At 47.6% G+C, this 23,106-nt stretch overlaps 1 protein-coding gene across 4 annotated transcripts in view; it reads right to left on the bottom strand.

Moving 5' to 3' along the window:
* LOC133138225 (neuron navigator 1-like) overlaps positions 1 to 23,106 on the bottom strand; it is a 171,072-nt gene that overhangs the window by 134,446 nt on the left and 13,520 nt on the right. For 3 of the 4 annotated variants that reach the window (XM_061256807.1, XM_061256810.1, XM_061256809.1), the window contains exons 2-4: positions 14,744 to 14,815; positions 10,301 to 11,139; positions 7,373 to 7,470 (exon numbers count right to left, since the gene is read on the bottom strand). In XM_061256807.1, coding sequence (XP_061112791.1) covers positions 7,373 to 7,470; positions 10,301 to 11,139; positions 14,744 to 14,746 — 940 coding nt within the window. In that variant the 5' untranslated portion in view covers positions 14,747 to 14,815. Of the gene's footprint in view, positions 1 to 7,372; positions 7,471 to 10,300; positions 11,144 to 14,743; positions 14,816 to 23,106 lie in introns of all 4 variants that reach the window. The other variant, XM_061256808.1, reaches the window with a different exon arrangement.

Here is a 23,106-nt window from a genome sequence, read left to right as displayed (position 1 = left end):
AGTAAAAATGAATAGTTTTTCAGCTGTCATTCATTTTCCATTGTGTCACTTGACTGTGACTTGTCACTGGGCTGGAAATTGGCTTCCTCGTAATGGACTCGCAATGCGGAGAAGCAAGGAGGCCATTGTGCCCTGAAGCTGAGCAGAGTCTGGCTGAGGAAGCCCGTCACCGTGGAAACCATAAGGAACCCAGCCATTGGCCTATTGTTCGCTGGGCTCGGGGCAGATGTCAGACCCCGGCGTGACCCCGCTCCCGTGCGGTCCGGAGTGCGTTAGTCAGGGGAAGGTCCAACAATGCAATGTCACTCTTCTCCAACTGCTACGGTGCAGTTAAGTTAACTCTGCAGTCGCAACGGAACAGTGCTTTCACTGTTCATGCTCGCGTAACTTGGGTACGGTTACACAATGCCACTGCCATGATTCAAACGCAATAAAGATATTGATTTTTGTGTTATTATGGTTGTGGTAGGTGCTTGGTTGTTACGGTGCACTGCTTTTGACGCACCAAGGCAAAACAAAATAATCATGTCTGTCAATCACAGCACAGGATGGAGGCATATACAGCACAGCGATGGGTGAAGTCCTTACATGCATTTATTTTTATATTTTTATCAAAACATCTGAAACTTGTACGGTTCTGCTTCCATTGACATGTTGCGTAGGTATCCGTGGTAGTAGGGAAAGGCATTACCCCATACGGGGGTGGTAATCGAGAATCCAGACCGGGAAATTTAAAGACAGGTGTATCCCCCATCTTCCCCCAGGAAGGGAAGGTTGTACACACCCAGCAGAAGTTTGAATTGAAAACTCCTGCGAAACGATAAGGCCTGAGCGGAATCAACACTTCACAGACACGGTGTAAGTGGAAATGTACAGCTTTTTATTGGACTGCACAGCATAGAGATGGGAAGAAAGGGGAGTGAGAGAGAGAGAGATGTGATTCTAACCTCCGACATCGCAGCTCGCAATGAGCACGGTGCTCATCACTGCAAAAAACAAAAAAGAAGTCAGACCAAGTATCCTGGTCATATTTTTAGACTTAAAATCTTATTTCTATTACATCTTTTGCTACATAAGCTACATAAACTTCCAATGAGGTGAGAATGTTTGACTCATTTCAAGATTTGCCAGTGGGGTGAGAATTTCACGCAAACAGTAACTGAAAACAAGCTAATATGTTCTACTAAAAAAAGGACTGACAGTCATTTTTTGCAGTGTACAGTCCATGCCACAAGACACATTTTGGTGTGTACTGAACTAAAAGTTGAAGGAGAGAAAGACCAAGTTTTATTTATGAGTAAGCGTTGATTGAATCCGGCCCTAAATCTCTGGGATTGTAGCCCACAGCTCAGCTGGTTATATCAAGCACAGAACACAGTGTCCCAATCAAACATTTTCCCTGGCTATATTTCTTTATAGACCCACTGTGTCTTTCCTGTGTTTTTCTGCAAGACAAAACAATCACTTGCACTTTCTTTTTGTAACAGAATCACCAAAAAATGAATATATATAATATATATATACATAAAAAAGGCAAACCAATGACTATGCTGTATGCACTGCATAAGTGTCTGTCTTAAGTGTTTTAATCTTGTAATGAGACTTTTACAAGATTAACTTTTCACTTGTTAAGATTACATTTGTTTAATCTCAATCAAAAAATATAAGCTTGTTTTAAGTTACTTGACAAGTGAAATTTTCTTGAATTGAGTCAAACAGCCTCACCTCACTGGCAATATTTTTGTCTAGCAAGTAATAGAAGTAAGTGAAAATATAAGACTAAAATACTTGCCGATATTGAGTTGTTTTAGTTTTTTGCAGTGTATATATGGAGAGTAGAAAAAGGAAATGCACATTGTGAATGTATTGGGGACTCTTAAAAGGGCTGTCCTGTTCCTGTCCAGTAGTGAATCCAGACCATTAGCTCCTGGATCAATAAGCGACAGACATTTTGAAAACGGGCGGATGGGCCCTGGGGGGTCTGACCGCATGGGACCCCACTCCACGCTGACAGGAGGCGAAACGCAACCCCCGGCCCCGTCCCCCGTCCCCCGTCCCATCACATCTGTCTGCGGTCTGTTCCGCCACCTAACACCCAAACGCGGACGCTCACCAATGAGTGTGGAAGGCAGCCAATTTACCCGAGAGTTATCCGTGTAATTAAGTGTACACTCTGAGACTTCTTACGCTATATACAGTCCTTGACTGGATGTGTTTCTCATTAACCTCTCTGGGTGTTCCCCGTATGCATTTCTCAGGTCTGGCATTTCACAGTGCTGATGGTACATTTTCAGGAGGTAAAAAAAAAAAGAAAAAAAGTAATGAGATCCAAGGTGATGGATCTCCTGCAGCAATGGAAATGAAACAAATCAAGAAAGCAATCTATTTGTAGATCCACTTCAATCAGAATATCCCATTTTCAGTGGATAATTCCCGCAGAAAGAGATGGTTATTCCCACTGATATTTTATCATAATTATGGCAAGTCCCAGTGCATGAATGAATCAAAATGATACAAAGAGATGACGGGCGTGGCACGTGGGATATTGAGGAGGAAAGCAGACCGCTCGGGCATCAGTCAGAGAGAGAGAGAGAGAGAGAGAGAGAGCGAGCTTGGAGGGGTCGCAGGTCACCTTATGAATCATTTTGTACGGTGGCTCTGAAGTGCAAAACACAAAAACAAAAATAAAGTGCAAAAACAAAAACCTTCGGCCCTGAGGTACAGATGCAACATACAAAAACAAAAATGTGCAGCCCTGAAGTGTAAAACACAAATACAAAAACAAAATGCTAAAACTTTTGGTCCTGGCAAATACAATATACAGAAACAAAACCTAGAAGCCCAGAAGTGCAAAACACAAACGTATAACAAGCAGCAGCCCTGAGATGCAGATGCAATATACAAAAACAAAAACTAGTAGCCCAGAAGTGCAAGTGTTTGTTGCGTTTTGCACTTCTGGTCCACTCCTTTTTGTTTTTGTATGTTGCATCTTCACCTCAGGGCTGATGCACCTGTGTCCCAACACAAAGGACACAAAGAGAGATAATGCCCAAAGACACAGCACACTCTAAAAACCATGGAAAAACTGTCACCAGCCAACTGTCTCATCTGAGATTAATTGTTAGTATGTAAGAGCTCACTGCAAAAAATGGCTGTGTTAACAAGCGCCTTTAGTCTTGAAAAAATTCACTGATTGCTTAAAATTCTCACCTTGAACAGAGTAAAACTCTCACCTCATTGGCAGTTTTTTGTCTTAGAAATAAGATCTTGTTAAGACAGCTTTTTTTTGTTTTGAAGTGCTGGGTTTGGGTCATAGTGCCTGCCAACTACGACTCCGTCCGAGGACAACAAATTGCTATGTATTGTCAATAAGCAATATTACACAAAACAAAATTGTTTCAACTTAAAAACCCAAGTAAATGAGCTGCCTTAACGTTTTAAGTTACACAGGATTCATGTAAACAACTTGTCTGCACTTAACCTACAATTTTAAGGCAGCCCAGACCCTAACCTTTTAAAGTTGAAACAATACGTTTTTTTTGTTTTTTTTCAGTGTGTATTTTATTTATTGGGAAGTTGCATAAAATTGTTTGTTGGTTGCAGTGAGCCCAGCTTTGCATGACAGTGCTCAGAATTTTGCCGAGTGTGCTGGCTAACGTGCAGCCTCGGGGTTGACTTTTTGCTTGAAAACTTGAAAGCTCAACTTCTGCCTTTCACATAGCTACAAATGAGCACTCCCTTTCTCGGTCTCCTGACCGCAATTACAGTAATTACCGCCGCTGCCCACAGCCCTGTGTGAAGAGCGGCAGGGGATGCAGTGCTGCTCCCAGCGTCTACGCGGAGCCATCCTACAGGCCTCTGAACGGAGGCCAGCCGCACCCACAGCCTCTCTCCCTTCTGACAACATGAGATACGAGAGAAAACCAGCAACACCAGCTTTGAGCCGGCGACATTCAGCTCAAACCTTCTCAAAGTTCTATGCATCGTTCATTTAAGATTACAATGGCTCTTTCCACAACATTTCGGTTGGCCGAGAGACACCCCCAGCTCCCCATGGACATACGTGCAATATTTACACTAGCACCTGGTGGCCTGTTCACCGTGTATTCCTGCCTCTCACCCAGTGCATGCTGGGATAGGCTTCAGCACCCCCCACAACCCTGACCAGGAATATGCGGGTTAGACACCGGATGGATGGATGGATGGAGTTACAAGAGCTAAACCCCATTTCTAACAACGCAGGCATCCAAAAAACCAACCCTGAGAAGGAGAGGGAGAAAGAAAGTGTATGTTGGAACCACACTGCAGAATTCCAGAAAGTTCCATCACTGAGTTCTGGAGTGAAACCTACACAGTGATTAGGGAGACAAAAACACAGAACAAAACCAGACCAGAGCAAACCAGACCAGACCAGACACAACACCCAAAAAATGGAGGAGATAAATGAAGGATGAAAATGAATGGTAAGCTGTAATGAGAAGGTTTCTGGTGCAGCAAGCAGGCAGAAAGGAATGAACATTGGGCCTGTTCTCCAATAAAGAACCATAAATCCACAGTCAGACTAGCCCTGATACAAACCAGATACGTTTGGAGAAATCTCATGATGGCTCTCTAATTTATATCATCCCTTCCAGATGAAATTGAGTTCTCCAACTTCACCCAGAAGTTGGATGAAGGTTGGCGCTTTAAGAATAGTATCCGACTCCACTGGATCGGAGAACGGAGTTCTATTCCCCGCTGCCAGAGGGGAAAATCCGCCTCGTGTCACATGTCATTTCGGCCTTCCTCGGAAAGACAAACAACCCGGAGAGCTCGGAATACCCTGGAACAGGTCCCAGATCCATGTTCCTCATCCTCCACTCCCCAAAAACCTACTTTAGAGAACAAAATCCAAAATCCAGATCAGGAGGGAGGATTTATTAGGATGAGAGGGAAATATGCAACTCTGTTGAAATACCTGAAAATGCTCTAATCCCCACTGGATAAAAAGCCTCTGTACAGCTGCAATGGAGGCTGCAGAAAGTGGCTGTATCTAACTTACAGTGGGATTGATTATTTTGCTAAGGCATTCCCTGTAGATATGGTGCCAAAACGTGACATGGGACAGTCAAAATGTGATTTATTTCGCAGCATGTGCATACATTTGCATTCTTCTGGTCAATTTACATTTTTTTTGCAAATTACCCTGAAAAAAATTATTTTTATTGAACACAAACGCAAGGATAAAATATTTTATCGTCAAACACAAAAACAACGTAAAAGCATTGAACAAATTTTCTGTTTTCAATTTTCTATTGACTATGAACCTAGCATCCGGGGTTGTTAAGGACACACTTTGTCCTCAAAGTCTGTGAAGCCATTTTAAATGAGAATCTTTCTGATTGAGACATTCTACACATTGAGAATCCATTATGAAAGGCCGCTGTACAACAGAAACTATTAACATTCTGGTCAGATTTAGTGTCATCCTGCCTAACTGCATAAAGGTTTATACTGATACTGGAGTATAGCTAAAATAATGAAATACAGCGCCTGTAAAATCAGGGTGCACACAGCACAGCACACAAATCTCCCATAAACGTGTGGTCAGGGCGAATGAAATTACACATCCTAAATGAAGGAACATAATTTTTTGCCTTTTGAAAGGGAGCTGAAAATTAAAACTAGGCTTTTGAAGTTCTGCAAGGAAGGCTATAAGCACTGCAAGCAACCTTGTCCCTGTTTCACATCCTGTACCCCGGAGAGTGTCTGGAGACACGAGTTCGGCGACAGTGTGTTCTTTCTGTGAGCCCTCGGTCTCTATCCTCCCGTACCCCGGGGCCCCCCCCGAGAGGAAGGAGGAAGCGCTCCCGCCAGCCTCTGGGGGGGGGTTAGGCAAGGTTCTGTCAGGGTACTGTTCGACAGAGACGCCATCACACAGTGACTGCCCTCGTTACCACTAACTCACAGGAGGACCTGCAGCAGAGCGAACTCGTCTATGTCAACCTCAGGTCTGGTCACAGCAGCGCGGCAGGGACTGGGAGTGTGTGTGTGTGTGTGTGTGTGAGAGAGAGAGAGAGGGTTGTGTGTGTGTGTGTGTGTGTGTGTGTGTGTGTGTGTGTGTGAGAGAGAGAGAGAGAGGGTTGTGTGTGTGTGTGTGTGTGTGTGTGTGAGAGAGAGAGAGAGAGGGTTGTGTGTGTGTGTGTATGTGTGTGAGAGAGAGAGAGGGGTGTGTGTGTGTGAGAGAGAGAGAGAGAGAGAGAGAGAGAGAGGGGGGTGTGGTGTGTGTGTGTGTGTGTGTGAGAGAGAGAGTGTGTGAGGTGTGTGAGAGTGAGGAGAGTTAGGTGTGTGTGTGTGTGTGTGTGTGTGTGTGTGTGTGTGCATGTGAGAGAGACTGTGTGTGTGTGTGTGTGTGTGAGAGAGAGAAAGTGAGTCTGCCTGTCCGTGTGTGTCCGTGTGTCCGTGTGTGTGAGAGAGAGAGAGTGTGTGAGGAGTGTCTATCTGTGTGTGGGAAGGGGGGGGGGGGGGGGGGTATGGAGTAAGTAGGAGATTTATAGATAGAGCACCAGGCCTAAAGCAGATTAAAACAGGACTGGTGACCTTTGACCTCTCCCCATTATGCTCTCCCCCTGCTGTTTAGGAAAATGTGAGTGTCAGAGGAGATGACCAATCATAGTGCTTTAGACAGTGACTAATTGTGACAAGTGCTGAAAAGCACACAGTTGAAGCCATGGTAAACAGTTTGGATGGAGTATAGACGCACTCTCAACCCTAATGAATGAGGTGCTCAGCTTGTGCTTGGAAGACTCACCTTTTCTTGAACCACCTCCTCCTTTAATAGTGACACATACAATTCAATAAACCACCAGGCACACACCAACCCCTGTAATTGTGGGTTTCCTCTGCGTTTCCTCCCACAATAGACATGCAGCTTAGGCTACTGAGGGGAAGGGGGTGGGTTCACAGGGTGTTGCTGTAAATGAGTGTGTATGCTCAGCCAACCGACCTTGTATAAATAAAGGTTAAAAATATTTTTTTTTCCCCACATATGCAGGACAGATCAGGCTTTTCTTTGGGTCAGCAGAGTTGGTAAATACATCATACTTTTTCTAGGTTGTGGTTTTCTACATATCTTTATTTTCTGCATCCTGTGTCTGCAAGATGGCCGTCTGACTCAAATATACATGACTACTACACTGAGAGCAGGTGTGGTGAGAGTTTTCCAGGATGAGAGACAAATATCTGTACGTCTGGTATGCTGTAATTGCCTAATATATTGACCATATGGTTCAGTGGAAAGTTTCATTTTTCTCTCGGGCTGAAGAGCAGCTCCGGAGCCGAGCGGCGAAGATGGCGGCTCGGTGGGAGGACGGGGGCGGGGGGAGGCGCTCACCTGTGGGGAGGTCATCGCAGCACACTTCCATGGAGTCAGAGGAGCAGTCGCTGAGTTCCTCCAAGGACGAGGCCAGGTTCTCCTCCTTAGCGTGTAGCCTGAAAAACCAGAGTGGAGATCTGCTTCACTGTCCTCCCCTTCTAAACACATTCACTAAGTTATAATAATAATAATAATAATAATAATAATAATAATAATAATAAATAATAATCCTAATAATTCGCTGACACTTTCATCCAAAGCGACTTACAGTTGATTAACCTAAGCAGGGGACAATCCCCCTCAGAGCAATGCGGAGTTTAGGGCCTAGGCTCAAGGGCCCAACGGCTGTGCGGATGTTATCATGGCTACACCGGGGCTTGAACCACCAAGCTTCCGGGTTCCAGTCACGTACCACACGGCTACAGGATTCTCCAGCTAGAATAAGCTCTTCAGACCAAACAGAACAAATGCCCAGTAATGCTCTTTAAACCGTAGGTTTGGGTTTGGTTAGGGTCTGGAAGGGACAGTCAAGGCCTGCTTACAGATACAGATAGAAGCAGCTTTTTACCATCTACTGCAATACCTCAGGCTGTAATCTCCCTATCCACCATGTTATTTGCCCTGTAAATTCTCCATTCCCTTCCTGTTACCATTAAGCCCAAATTTAACTGCTGGCTGGTCAGCATATTTACTTGTGAAATTTCTTACCATTGTGGAGTGTCTTTCTTTGGACAGGATTCCTTTTTATCTCGCTTGCTAGTTTATGGCGGGGTCGGGCCCTTTCTTTCCTAACTTCCTGTAAATTGTCTATGTCAGTGTTTCCATAAAAATAGCAACAGAAATTAAATGAATTTGAAGAGATATGAGGGTAACATGACTGCAGAAAAGACATTTATGCAGAGGAGTATGCTAAGAAGTAGTCATTGATTCTTGTTTTTAGGGCGCAAAATATAAAATTTAAATCCTGGTGTATTTTCAAAGCATAACATAGGTTAGTGGTAGCCATGTTTAGGAAAGTTGATTACAGAAGTAATTTTTCCACTGATTGAAATGTAATACTTAACTGAAAGCTTATCTGACAGTAACAGTGGAGACTCATTTTTACACAAGTGGAGACTCACTTTACTTTGACTTCTCAAATGTACTTATCTCACTTTGTAAGAAAAGCACTTCAACAATAAATGCAATATTGACAGTGGCAGCGTAACAAGCGTGAGGCAGTTACAGAAATATACCCGCAAACGCAGGGTCACATGGGTGAATACGAGACAGAGTGGGAGATGTTTGCATTCCTTATCTTCAGAGTGATATGTATTCCTTCACCGCAAGACCACACAACCCTCCCCGCCCACAACCCCTCACACCCTGAGGCTGATTTGTCGCATCCCCAACGAGTCATCACTGAGTCACCGTGTGAATTGGCTGGGGAGAGTGTTTCTGGCAGAGAAACAGGCAGACATTTTGAAGGTGAAGGAAGGGGATGGGGGTGAGGGGGAGGGGAGAATTGTCCCAAAAGGGCCCTCAGGACTTATTAAGTGTGTGCGCAATACAGAGCAACAGAGTGGCAGTGGGGGGACACCAAGGGACCTGGCGGGCAAGAGGAGGTGCCAAAAAGGAAAAAACAACCAGAATATAATGACAGGCGGCTAGAGGCTCTCATGAGATACACGGTATTTGTGGGCATTGGGTGGAGTGGTGAAACGGACAGAACGGGTGCTAAAGAGATGCAAAGTAAATGTGAACTTTCTGCTGTAAAATCCAGCTATGCCATCAAATTGGTCAAGCTGGACATAAAGCTGGTCTAGCTGGGTATGAGCTGGTCAACCAGCATGACCAAGCTGGTCATAAAGCTGGTCTAGCTGGGTATGAGCTGCTCAACCAACATGGCCAAGCTGGTCATAAAGCTGGTCTAGCTGGGTATGAGCTGGTCAACCAGCATGACCAAGCTGGTCATAAAGCTGGTCTAGCTGGGTATGAGCTGGTCAACCAGCATGACCAAGCTGGTCATAAAGCTGGTCTAGCTGGGTATGAGCTGGTCAACCAGCATGACCAAGCTGGTCATAAAGCTGGTCTAGCTGGGTATGAGCTGGTCAACCAACATGGCCAAGCTGGTCATAAAGCTGGTCTAGCTGGGTATGAGCTGGTCAACCAGCATGACCAAGCTGGTCATAAAGCTGGTCTAGCTGGGTATGAGCTGGTCAACCAACATGGCCAAGCTGGTCATAAAGCTGGTCTAGCTGGGTATGAGCTGCTCAACCAACATGGCCAAGCTGGTCATAAAGCTGGTCTAGCTGGGTATGAGCTGGTCAACCAGCCAGTGTTGGTAGCCTTTCTCAAAACATAGCTTGAGCTGGTCAAACCATGGAAGCTGGTCTGAACTGGTCAACCAGCTACCAACTGTTTCAAAACCTAGCTTGAGTTGTTGTTTTTTCCAGCATGGCACTCTAAGGCCTCTGGAACAAAAGTGGGCATGCTAAACTGAGAGAGAAAATAGACCATGGGTGCACAACGAGGGCCAATCCATTTGATGATTTTGCGCATGAGCTCAATCATATCTTAATGTGACATCTGTACCAGCTATAGCCACACACTGTGAATGTATCCTGAAGATTTCACTGTGCTCAGGTACAGGAGTGGACAGCATAGTTTCTAGAGCTGTCAGAAAATGAAAACTAAGGTATTCGGTTGGAACAAAAAAACAATGTACAGACCGGCCCACCAGGACCAGAGTTGCACATCCTGCAACAGACCTTAATAAATTTGAAGTTATTGAATTATGAATACAAACCAGTCCTGTTTTGTGATGTATAACATGGTGTAAAATGGAGGACAGGGAGTGGAAAGACCAAGCTCTAATATGACTTTCGGCTTTGAATGTGGCCCGTGCTGCGGTCTGTTTAGTGAAGCGAGACTGGGCCCCAGTTTTGTGCGCTCTGCTGCACTCACCTGTACCTGAACGGTGCGATGGCGGCCATGTTGACGTGGGGCGGCTGCCTCCCTTTGGGCAGCTTCACGCTCTGGGCGTCGGCAGGCGGGGCAGGGGGCGGAGCCGTGGCCGGGGGGGGGTTGGGCGTGCTGGGGGACAGATCTTCGGGGGTGGCCATCTCTTCATCCGAGAGGCTCCCGGACCTGTCGCGCTCCAGGGGCCCCTTACGTTTTGCGAGGCCGGACCCACCGGACCTGGGGCCCGACGGCCCAGAGAGGAGGTTCTCGTTGCTGAGGCCGTGAGGGGGGCACCCCTCCGTCCCCTGCCCGGGGGACACGCCCGTCTCCTCAGCGGAGCTCCCCTTTTGGGCGTTGGTGTTGTCCAGCCTCTTATGGGCCGCCCTGGAGGGGGCAGGAAGGCAGTTCTTGTTCCCGTTCCTCCTCAGCTCTCGCAGGGGCTCCAGGGTGGGCGCCCCCTTGCGGACGTCGAGCGTGTCCTTGGAGCGCGGGTCCTCTCGGCGGGGCGCCTGGGGGCTGCTGAAGGCCGAGCGGGTCCCGTTGGCCCTCTCGGCCGCCCGCGAGGCCTTGCTCTGGGCCTGCGAGAGGGGCAGGCCGCTCCTCTGCAGCTGCATCTGGTTCCTCAGAGCCGTGTCCCTCAGGAGGTCCCGGGAGGAGACGCTGGCGCCACAGGAGGCCTTGGCTCCCGTGGGGATCTGGGTGGCGGGGCGGGGAAGGCCGCTGCTCAGGTGCTTGTGGTCCAGTTTCGGGGAGGGCATCATGGTCCGGGGCAGGGGGATCCCAGAGCCCGGCTTCACATTCACCCCTCCACTCATGATCGCCTGGAGGGGGTCAGAGAGCGCCTTTCTGGAAGGGGGACACCAAAATCACGATTTAGACAGATAGATAGATAACATTACATTACATTACATTACATACATAAGATTGATAAACAGATAGACAGATACATAGATAGACAGATATACAGACGCATTTCTATATCACTTTTCCCACACTCAAAGCGCTTCACAGTGATGAGAGGGAAACTGGCCTGAGCCACTACCAATGCGTAGCACCCACCTGGGTGATGCACGGCAGCCATTTTGCTTCAGAACAAATGCTCACCCCACACCAACTGAGACAGAGAGGGAGAGAACCTTCACCCCTCACTCAACAGTCACCCGCAGTCAAAACGCCATCACACAGTCCAAGAGCCTCTTAAAGCTGTCAGTCCACCAGACTGTTAGCTGTCAGTCCATCTAAATTGGTCTATTTGGTCAACCAGCCTCAGTCAGCAAGTCCACTAGTTGACCACCAGCTCACTCTACCAGCTTAACCAGCTAGAGAACAGCTTTGACCACCTACTGACCAGCGATGGACCAGCTAGAAGTGTTGAAAACACAGCTTAAACCATCTTAAACCAGCTTTGAATCCCAGCCGGCCTGAGCTGGAGTTTTTCAGCGCGGAACAGCTGGCCCCTCGTCTCAACGGCCACTCGCCGCAACTGTCCGCTGTTGGACCGCGGCGAGGAGTGAAAGGCCGTCAGCCGGACAGCTGCTCCGATGGCGGGTCGCTAGCGCGCCGCTACGCACACAGGCTGGGTCGGGCACGGTGGGAGAGATGAGAATCACCGAGAAAAACACCCAGGAATTTCATCAACAAATACGATGCGGTCAAATTGGACACGATTTCTGAGTCTCTCGCACTGCAGCTTACGTAATGTGAGGGCGAGTGTTTTTCTTCCCCTTCATGACCTCTCTACAAAGACCGTCTGAACAGAGAGCAGAGGTTAAACAGCTCGTAAATCTGCTCCATCTGGAAACACTCTTTCTCTTATTGCCAATCTTGAAATTCATTGTCAAGTGTCAAGCAACACACACAAACAGACACACATACAGACACACACACACACACATACATACAGACCCACACACACACACACACTCATACACACACATACACATACACATACACACACATACATACGCAGACAGATATACACAGACATACACACGCACGCACACGCACACGCACACGAACACACACACAGTCTCCCCTTGCTGCAGTCTGATTCTCCCTTCAGGCAGCGCTACAGTCTAGATCAGCGAAAAACAATAACAAAACAATAACATTTCCAACTGAAACCATATTATTTGAAACAGAATCTGAAAAATCTGAAGCTGGAAATATCAAGGTGGAAAAAGCCAGTAAAAGGGTGTCATTCCAGGTATCGAATGAATAAAAATAAATAAATCTTACCTTCGCACCAAACAATACGGTATCTTAAACTATCTCCCCGGCAGTTAAGGGTCCCCACAAAACATGCAACATTGCTGAAGAATTCAGTACGAGCAGATGGGAGAATGCATGTGGCCTAGCCAAGCATTACACCAGCTTATGAAAATGCAGGCAAATCTCAAGCCCATCTTTAATAGAGAAGAGGGGGGGGGGGGGGCATAAATGAGATTTAACACATCCCATTAGTGGAGGGTAATCTGCTGCCACTACACTGGGTCCCCGAGAATTGACACGCGTACCCAACAGTCACAGAAATGCACGGAGCCGGGGTTAAGACTAATTTGGGAATTGTTGCCCCTGAACAACAGTGGCAGAGTTTGGGTCGGGGGCTGTCAGGGGGGGCGGAGGTGGGTAGCCGCGTAGACGCGGAGAGGCATTATGAAGACCCGGGGACCTACATTAGCCAATCGGTCATAGTTATGGCGGAAAGCACTGAAGGATATCCAACCTTCATAGCAAAGGACAAAAAAAATAGCCACATCTATTGTTATTGAAGAACGTTTAATTTCTCGTTTCGATAGCTATATCTTTGTTCTGGCCAGTGCTGACAGGATAAATAACGTGAGACATAAATGGAGACGTACTGGTGAAGGCCACAGAGAAAGCGAGTTTAAAAAACTATTCTGAATGATTCACAGTGATAGTCCAAGTATTTCTACTACAGGGTAACTGTTACTTTTATTTAATTGGATGCAAGTAATGATAATATATTAATAGATAGAGAAATCAATTAAGTAATCTATTGATGAACAAAGGCAGTTACAGTTTGTACTGCTGCAATGACCAAGGCACTATATTTCAGAGGAATATGAGTCTCATCCAGGCTTCATTACTGACTGTAGAATTAATTTTCACTCAAAGCACTCAACTCAATCTCAAATGTAACAGCACGTAAACTATTTAAATTTCAAATGCGTTTGTAAGTATATGCCGGTGCACGCGCACAGGCACAGACACAGACACAGACACAGACACAGACACAGACACAGACACAGACACACCTTTAAACCACCTGAGGGCTTTGATGTGATGTATCATTCTGAATCATTGGTTTCGTATTTCCTCCACAGGTCACTGCGGCATTGAGGTGCTGTATCGACCGAGTGACACACACACACACACACACACCAGGGAAAGAGAAACTCAGCATGGCACACACACACACACACACACACACACACACACAGCGGGGAGAGAGAGACCTTTCAGGCATTGCCAGCACCCCGTCTGAGCCCCCCTGTCTCTTCGCCCGCCCACAGTGCCCTTTACTCTAAGGTACACCCCCCCCACCCACACACACACCCACACACACACACACACACACACACCCTACCGCGTCCCATGAGACCGGCCGCAGCGTCTGTGTACAAATTCTCCCAGGGAGACGGGCGCCTTTCCACAGAAACAAAACATCACAGTCTGCGCCCCAGAACGGCCTTTTACTGTTTGTGAACGCGCCTGGCCTGTCGAGGGAGCGGGGGAGGAGAGGGGACGAATGGGCGCGGGCGAAGGGACTGGGGGGAGCCAGGCGGCGAAAAGACCGGGCGGGGCCGGGTGGTGGGGGGCGTGCGACACACGGTGGTCCCCAAACATCTGCTGCTGCCCGGCGGAACTTCTAAACAAGCCGCGAGGAGAGAACACTGAAAAACACCCAAACAAAGCGGAACGACAAAGTGGTCCGTTCTGGAGAAGTCGGCGTACGGCGCGGGCCAAAACCAGGAGGGTTCAGAGCGGTGTTTACCAGTCCATGGCAACAGGGGGTTGCGGGTAGAATGCTCAAAATGCCTTACAAAGACACAGACAAACACCTAGAATCATTCATACACCACACAAAATGGATGTCTAAACAAGTGTTTTTAAGTAACTTGTAAGTAAGACTTTTTTTTTCTGAAGGAAAAAATACTAGCTTGTTTTACGATACTGTTTGCTTGACAAGTTAAATTCTCTCACCCCATTGGCAAATCTTGAAATGAGTCACACTTTCTCACCTCATTCGCTGTTTTGTTTAGCAAAAAAGTAATAAAAATGAGATTAAGTCTCAATATAAGACTAAGATACATGTTAAGACTGACTTTTTTTGTTTTTTTTGCAGTGTACTACAGGGCTACAGTGAATAAGAGAGCGTTGCGCGGGTTCGAATGGCTGCAATAGTTTTCGGCGCAGGCTCACCATGGAAGTCAGCTGCAGGGGACGAAGGTCTCTGAAGGTCCCAAGCCTTTCTGTAGACGTTCTCCCAGTCACCTGAAATGGAGATCAAATAAGATTAGACATTTACAGCTGCCGTGACCAGCCGTTTGCATGCAATTTACCAATTTACCTGCTGAGAGCAGCCCTAAAACAAAAACAGTCCCGTCTTTAAGGGTGGTGGTGAGGATTGGGTGGGATAAAAACTTGCAAGCAGGAGGAATTGCACATTAAGGATTTTCTAATGACGAGAAATTCGATTTCAACCTAACGCAATAGCCCTGGCTCCTAGATGGAAGCGCATCGATACTTTCCCACGCTCGTAAAAAAGGAAACTGCTGCAGTGCACAGCGCATGAGCTTCTAGGCAGCCGTAAATGACTTGAAGTAAAACCTCTCCGGTAAAAGAATCCAGTGTGCTCCAAACCAGCGGTGAAAACCAGCGCACATGGAGACGTTATGCAGTGAGCGTTTAAATCGGCATGACGATGGCGGTACGGGCCAAAGCGCACAAGCTTTAACCGACCGAATCGGCTGTGATGTTTTATTATAATCATCGGTGGGAGAATGAATCGGGCGATGGCGTGATGCAGTCGGGGAGCGGCAGGGGTAGTTGTCTGCTCCGAGACTCGCTCTACACCCCCCCATAACCGGACAGCCGAGACGCCAGCAACACAAACCAGCCCGCGACAGCGCCAAACGGGCCGGGGAACGGCTGTCAATACACAGTGCAGAGAGAGAGAGGGAGGGAGTGAGTGAGAGTGAGAGAGGGAGGGAGGGAGGAGAGAGAGTGAGAGAGGGAGGGAGGGAGGAGAGAGAGTGAGAGAGAGAGGGAGGGAAGGAGGGAGGGAGTGAGGGAGTGTGAGAGAGAGAGGGAGGGAGGAGAGAGAGGGAGAGAGTGAGAGAGAGAAAGAGGGAGGGATGGAGGGAGAGGCAGAGAGGGGGAGGCAGGGAGAGAGAGAGAGAAAGAGGGATGAAAAGTGGGGATAGAACGATAAAGCAACAGAATGATACATGAAATCCTGGTGAAATCCCCTGCCTATGGCACCTTTCACAATAACGAATATTCATGAACATGACCCGTTTCGCTCAGCGCAGGAGCTGAAGCCGAAGAGATAAGATAAGAAAGGTGGTTATTCTCACCGGTCCGCAGTGTCTCCGTCTCACTGTCCCCCTCTCTCTCCCTCTCTTTCTCTCCCTCCCTCTCTCCCTCCCTCTATCGCAGCAGCAGCAGCAGCAGCAGCGCGAGATCCTATCCGTGCAGCGCCTGCACAGCACCAGCTGCTGTCTGTGGCAGCGGGATGAAACCAATAATGCAATTTAATACACTTTCTACAGGAGCCTCGTGCTGCTTTCCAGAGAGAGAGAGAGAGAGAGAGAGAGAGAGAGAGAGAGAGAACGAAAGAGAGAGAGAGAGGGGAGGGGGGGAGATGCAAGGACAGAGTTGGTGAGGACGAGTCACCAGCCAGTGAGTCAGCTGGGACAGGGATAGTGGATCACAAGGTCTGACAAAAGAGAGAGAGAAAGAGTGAGATAGAGAGGTGGAAGGAGAGAGATGGACAGAGAGGCGATGGAGAGAGGGGTAGAGAGAAAGACAGACGCACGTGCCGAGCACGCCGCTTTCCCGTCTGCGAGCCAGCGTCTCTCTGCCCGCTCGACGATGACATCATCGGCTCCGGCCCCGCGGGAAGGCGTCCCTCGCGCTGCCTGGTTTCTCCTTTAGAGAACGCCCTTGGAGCAGCAGGGCAAGAGCTCAGCCTCTCTCCACGAGTACAGCACGGGAACGGGCCGCACACGCTAACACGCGTCTATAAACGACATTATATTCATTTCACAGACACAGAGCACGAGGGAACACACTGCATGTGCGTCCCGCGTGAGTCATATCAGCTGCATGCAGGACCAGGCTAACAACGCATAGCCTGTGTATGGGCAATGCTGTTAAAGCAGTCATGAAGGAAAAGCACGCCAACCCAGAACCGTGGCTAAATCATAATTATTAGGGTTACTGTAATGCAATAAAGTGTTTTGGTCTTGTAATGAGAAAGTACAAGACCTTAAAGAGTAGAAAATGTTAGCTTGTATTCAGTTACTGCTTGACACATTTTCTTACTCCACAGTCATACCTCATTGTCGATATTTTTGTCTTATTTACCAAAATTTGGGTTTTTATCTATTTAAAATCTAAATATACTTGCTGAGAATTACTTATGTTTTGGCTTTTGCAGTGTGAGATGGCTAGCATGTTGTTTTTTGGCTATGCCAGGGTCCCATAGGACATTGTGTGTCCTTGCCTAAATGTTATGCAACGGCTCTTGTTTGGCGGTTAGGTCTGGGCCGGTGCTCCCACATGGATGCTAGTTTCTGCCAGTGAGCCTGGGGGGAGGGTGCGGGGCGTGCCCGGTGATGTGCCACGAACCGGCAGCATGGATGTGACAACCGGGGGAAGGTCACTGAGGGGTGACAGGCCGAGGCTGCTCGACAAGGAACAAGGTGCTACCCCTGAACCCTGCAACCGGTCTGAAGAACCTTGAAATGCTTTTTAAACACCTGGTAGCTGGTTGACCAGTTCAGACCAGCTCCCAGCTCTACATGGTTTAGCTGGTTGACCAGTTCAGACCAGCTCCCAGCTCTACATGGCTTCACTGGTTGACCAGTTCAGCCCTGCTCCCAGCTTGACATGGTTTAGCTGGTTGACCAGTTCAGACCAGCTCAAGCTAGTTGGTTCACCAGCCACCAACTCAAACAAGCCGCCAGCACTAGCTGGTTGACCATCTCATTCCCAGCTAGACCAGCTTAGCCATGCTCGTTGACCAGCTCATATCCAGCTAGACCAGCTCATACCCAACCAGACCGGTTTAAGACCAGCTTGACCAGCCTTTACAGCAGGACTACTCCAGGATACCCCACTGCTGAACCCATCTGCTGCTTCAGCTGTGATTGGTGCACTTGGACCCACACTCTGAGAAACACAATAAATAAAAGTACCATGGTGCTACATTTTTGTTCTGTGGGGAACTATTTGCCAAATGTACCCTGAAAATACAGTAATGCTCTATTTAGGCACTAAAAGTACCTTTTACAAGCAAAAACGTTATAACTGAATTGTATTGCTGGCTAGTGGTTAAAGTTTATGTGCCCATAGGGTACCACCTTCATTTTGCAACTTCATAGGAACTTTTTCATAGCTATTTTTCTGAGAGTGTAGCTGGCTTGCCAAAAGGTTTCCAAACACTGGCCTTGACTCTCCCTTTGATGTTTTCCCACATCGCCACTATACTTTAAAAATGTGAACACTCCAAGAATCTTCGATGGTGGTACCTAAAAAAAACCATCTCTTTCTGTGCCACACCATATACAGTAGATGCTCTTGGGCAACAACAAAATGAGTTTTTATGCGTTTTCCCAGAAAGGAGCTACAGCCAAATCAATGCCTTTACTGTCCCAGAGAGGACTGCTGAGAAACCTTCTCCATTTTACAGTTCAGACAACGATTAACGGCGCACGATTAAAGGCTCTAGCCCCAACACGGGGACGTGTGCTTTCCATAGGCTAGACTGAATCCAGCCCTAAAACCCATCCACTCTGGGGGAAAAAAGAAAAAATGGATAGTTGGCTTCATCCCATTAAAAATATAAACCGTCCACTGGAAACACACTTAAAGCTGATTCATCCCATATGACAGGCAGGAAAGCCCTGGATGAGGGACCAGGGGAGGACAATGCCTGGGCATAGAGAGACGAAGCAAAAGTGCCAGAAAACAGAGCGAAACCCACCGGAATCAGGCCTAGTGCCCACTGCCGCCAAAAAAGACGATAGTATATGTGTGTCTTCATGCCAGGTGTAACGGGTTAGACTGATCCCAGATACTCTCCCACGAGCTGCCCTGGCAGGACAGGCGAGAGAACCGGGCAACCGCCCCGTTCCCAGAAAATCTAATTCTCCCAGAATGCATTGCCAGGAGCGGGGGCCGCGTTCCTGGATCGGAGAGAACTGTAACAGCATTCTGGGTCCGGTTGAGGACCAGCCAAAACACCCGCGAGCTAAATGTTCCTCAGCATGCGGAGGACCCCGACGACAGGGGGTCAGACAGGGGCAAGGTTCAACAGGAGGGATCGTGGAGAGAGAGTGGGGGGGAGGGGAGGACTCTGGGAAATATCCCTGGAAATGCAAGGAGACTTCATCACGCATCATCACAGAAACTGCACCGGCGGAGGGACTTGTGCAAATTCCATCCGTTTCATGGAATATCTGTCCGCTGATGCGGATCGAGGAAGGAATAAGAAAGTCATCACGAGGCAGAGGATGAAGACAAACTCCATCCCCGCATCCTATCATCAGAGCCCGGAGTGGAACTTCAATTCAACCAAATGTGTTTTTAAATCCCCCACAATGTGTCGTCTACTCACCCCGAAACAAATATACAAATGAAAAAAGAAAACGAAAACAATATCTCTTTGAAACACATCTTCGCCTGGCACGGTGATTGGACGGAGCAAATCCTGTCTGGCTGGGCATTGGCTGTGCAGTGGGCTTACGCTGGTCATGTTGGAAAGCAGGCATTTATCGGTCTTAATCTCTGCTGATCAGTCGACGCTTAAATCGGGAGAGCTCGGGAACATTACGGGACCTGATGACAGATGTTAGGATTACGGCCCTGCCGGGTCCCAATGAACCACAGAGCATGTTCCAGAAGGTGAGATAAGCAGTTTTATCATGAGGTGGCTCTCTTTGCCCGATTAGTCACTTCAGACTAATCCGTCTGGCCATACCACACTGGGAATGACATTCTCCCATGAGCTCACCGAGCGACGCGCTCGTACTCATTTCGGAAACTTCCACAGTCGCGCGCTGGCCTCCTCCGGCCATAAAATGTGGTTTGGTACATGTGTTTTTATTGTCTTCACGAAAGATATTTTAAATGACATCGTAAATGTCTCGAAACTGCGGGTTCTTGTTAGGTGCAGGCAATGAGTCCGTCCTCGCCACAACCCAGAAAGATGAGTTCTGTGCTTTCGCTGTAATAAACTCAGCAATAAACACCACGTTTTTGTGTTTCAAACGCATGATTACAGAAGCTCTCTTTGCCTTCTCTTTGGACAAATGTGAGGGACATTCACAAAGTGGCAAAATAAATCTATCAATGAGTGATCTAAGTGCCTGTAAACGAAGATGATTGACCCATTTAAAAGTGCAAAGCTCTGTCTTTAATGATATTAAACTGGGGATTTGGCACGAGTTCACTGGAACAGAAGGATACGCTTGCCTATCCTATAAAGCCCACTACAATATGTTAATGCCCATGTAATCTGCAGTGGAGTACCCAAGGTTTCCATGGTGACGGTGGACCAGGCTTCGGCCTGTAGATGGGTTAAAGGGTCCCTTTTGTCATGCTAATCCATGGTTTATTTTCAATTAAACAAGCAACGCAATACAGAGTGTTGTCAAAACCGTCTCCAAATAGGTGACCCTCGCCGGTCATACGATCCGATCACTTCCAACGCTACATGAAAGTTGTTGTCGGTGCTCATTGTGTTGAGAGAAAAGGACTCGAACTGTAATTGTCCGGTAATGCAGTCCTTTTTTTAAGGTCAGCACTGTTGATGAGCAGGACCACCACTGGCTGGTGTGGTGAGTGAATAGGGCTTTAATCTCACGTTCCGTCTCTTCTTTAGGCCGGACGCCATTGTGACTCGTCACACCCGTGACAATGAGAGAGTTCAGACTTCAGCAGTATTTTTCTCAAAGGAAGGCCGTGCCACACAATGGCCGTGTCACACAGCAGCCCAGAGCTGCTTCTGGCCGAGGCCTGACGCATTTTATGGTCACCTGTTCGGTATCGATGGCAACAGCTGTGTGGGGGGGGGAAGGGGGGGGATTGTGGTAGTGGCGGGCATTGGGGGGGGGCCAAGATTCTATGTTGTCAAAGTCACTAAGCTGTCTCAGTAACCTAGAACAGTCGTTGGGACATATGACTCAATTCTGAGGAGTCTTGTCTAACCCGTTCTCCTCTTTGGATAGTTGGCCAGATTCTGTGTAGCCTTGTCCCCTCTTTGGATACTTTACCAGACTCTGTGTAGCCTCTGCCCCTCAAAAGATAACTGGCCGTATAGCCCGTCCATGACTCATTGCGTAACTTGCCAGAATCCATGCAGCCGAGGTTACTCATAGGACAGATTACCAAACACACTACATGATTATTTGAGGCCGTTTATCTCTTTAAGCAAAATAACAACTTCAGCTCTATCATAGCTTTTACACAGCATCCCAGCTGTAGAAATACTTGGTACAGTTTCATAAGAGCTTTTTGTACAGACAGGAGACATGTCACCCACAGGCTCCAGGCGAAGGGTAAATCAACAGTTAAGACACAGAGGTGCAAAAATGGGCCAGAAAACCAGGTTACAACATTAGTGTTCCGTTCCTGACACCCTCGTGAGTGGTGCTTGCTTGTCCTGACCCCAAAGCTTCTCCCCAGTGGTGAAACGACCTCCCCATTCCTCCAAGAACTTCAGACATGGCCCATTTTCCAAATCCAACACCACTCTGCAGGAGTACCCTAACCTAGTGCCACATGTGTCTTGTTCCTTTTGCCTTGTTGTACTTCGTATCTTAATCTAGCACTTGTGTTGAAAGTGTATCCATCTTGGTATTATATTTGAATATTATATCTGCTATAACATTCCTTGCTTCTAGTCTCACCCACGGTACCGACAGACAGAACCAATATTTACCTTGTGAACTAGACATGATATTCATGGCTGTAGACAACTGATTATTTTTGCCAATTTAGTGACCTTCTGCAGTTCTTACCATGACCTTTTGTACATCGCTTTGGATAAAAACATCTGCTCTGCATCAAATCTTATGCAAGATGGTGAATGGCAAATGGATCCCATTTACGCAATAACACTGATCCAAAGTGCTATCACAATTGATGCTTCTCATTCACCCATTCATATACACACTCACACCAACGGCGACTGGCTGCCATACAAGGCACCAACCAGCTCATCGGGAGAAATTGGGGGCTAGGTGTCTTGCTCATGGACACTTCCGACACACTTAGGGTTACCAACAGACCGCTCTTACTTCCTGAGCCAATGTCACCCCAATAATAAAACATAAATGCCGCTATTGGTCGGAAAGAGTGAAGCACAACCTATAAGAAAGCAACACCCTGCTGCGGCTGTGACATCATCGAACTGCGTGGGACCTCAGCACCTGCTGTTCTGTTACCTAACCGACACTGATATCCGAGAAGACAGATGGAGCGGGAAAAAATAACACAAGCAAAATAAATGTGTGAAATTCTCAGAAGATAATGAAAATTCATGGCACACTCTGTAAGCCTGCATACCCGGTGCGTGTGTGGGCAGGGGAAGTAGGTCAGTGGCACAAGGAGATTGCTACAAATATGCTGAAGGTGCGAGAACGAGAGGATGCGCTCGACGGCTAATTACGCTAATCCCAGGGTGTCTTTCTTCTGACCACGTTTAGTTTCCCGGGAAACGTTCCCGACACCCCCCGCCGATTTCTCGGAACGGCAAGCTGAGGCTGGACGTCACGTAGGCACCCCCTCCCCACACACCCCCACCCAGCAACTAGTTATCAGTCAGTCTCATAGCAACCAAAGTCAATCCCTTCCGGCAGATTGAGAAATTGATGGAATCTGATTGCAAGCGCTGACAGGGCCCCGTGTTTGACAGAAAGCGTCCAGCAGTGCATCTGTCCACTGCATTAGTGGATCTGTACACCCGGTCGACAGGAAAGATTGAAATAGCTTTCCTTCCTGGTCAGATATTCCATTGTCTTTGTCGAGCTCAACACAACAGCGAGTGCTCGCCGTTGAAAATTGACTCCATCTTAATTGAAAATGCTAATGAGTCACAAGCGGGTCACCCAGTGACACACATATCCATATTTCATCCAGGGAAATGTGTCAGAGTCTCTCCCGCCACATGCCAGGTTAGTTCCTACACTAGCAGCTGCTTCCTAATTTATCATTATAATTTGTCAATTAGCTGATGCTTTTTATTCAAAGCGACTTAGTTGATTAGACTGAGCAGGGGAAAATCTCCCCTGGAGCAATGCGGGGTTAAGGGCATTGCTCGAGGTCCAAACAGTTGTGCAGATCTTATCGTGGCTACACCTGGAGCTTGAAACACCAACTTTCCAGGTCCCATGTACCTTAGCCACTAGCTCACTTATTAGGCTGCTTTCACCCTAATAAGTGAATAGGTTGCATTGATGGCTCTGTTTGGGTGAAAAATTGCGGTAGCCGCTATTCGTGGAATGGCAAGATGGCGTCACGACAGCGAAGAATGGGAGCCCACGTCATCGATTCTA

The sequence above is a fragment of the Conger conger genome, chromosome 10, assembly GCF_963514075.1.
Source record: "Conger conger chromosome 10, fConCon1.1, whole genome shotgun sequence".
In the NCBI taxonomy this organism is placed as follows: Eukaryota; Metazoa; Chordata; class Actinopteri; order Anguilliformes; family Congridae; genus Conger; species Conger conger.
The sequence above is the reverse complement of the archived record's forward strand: the minus strand, read 5'-3'. Positions and strand labels throughout refer to the sequence as shown.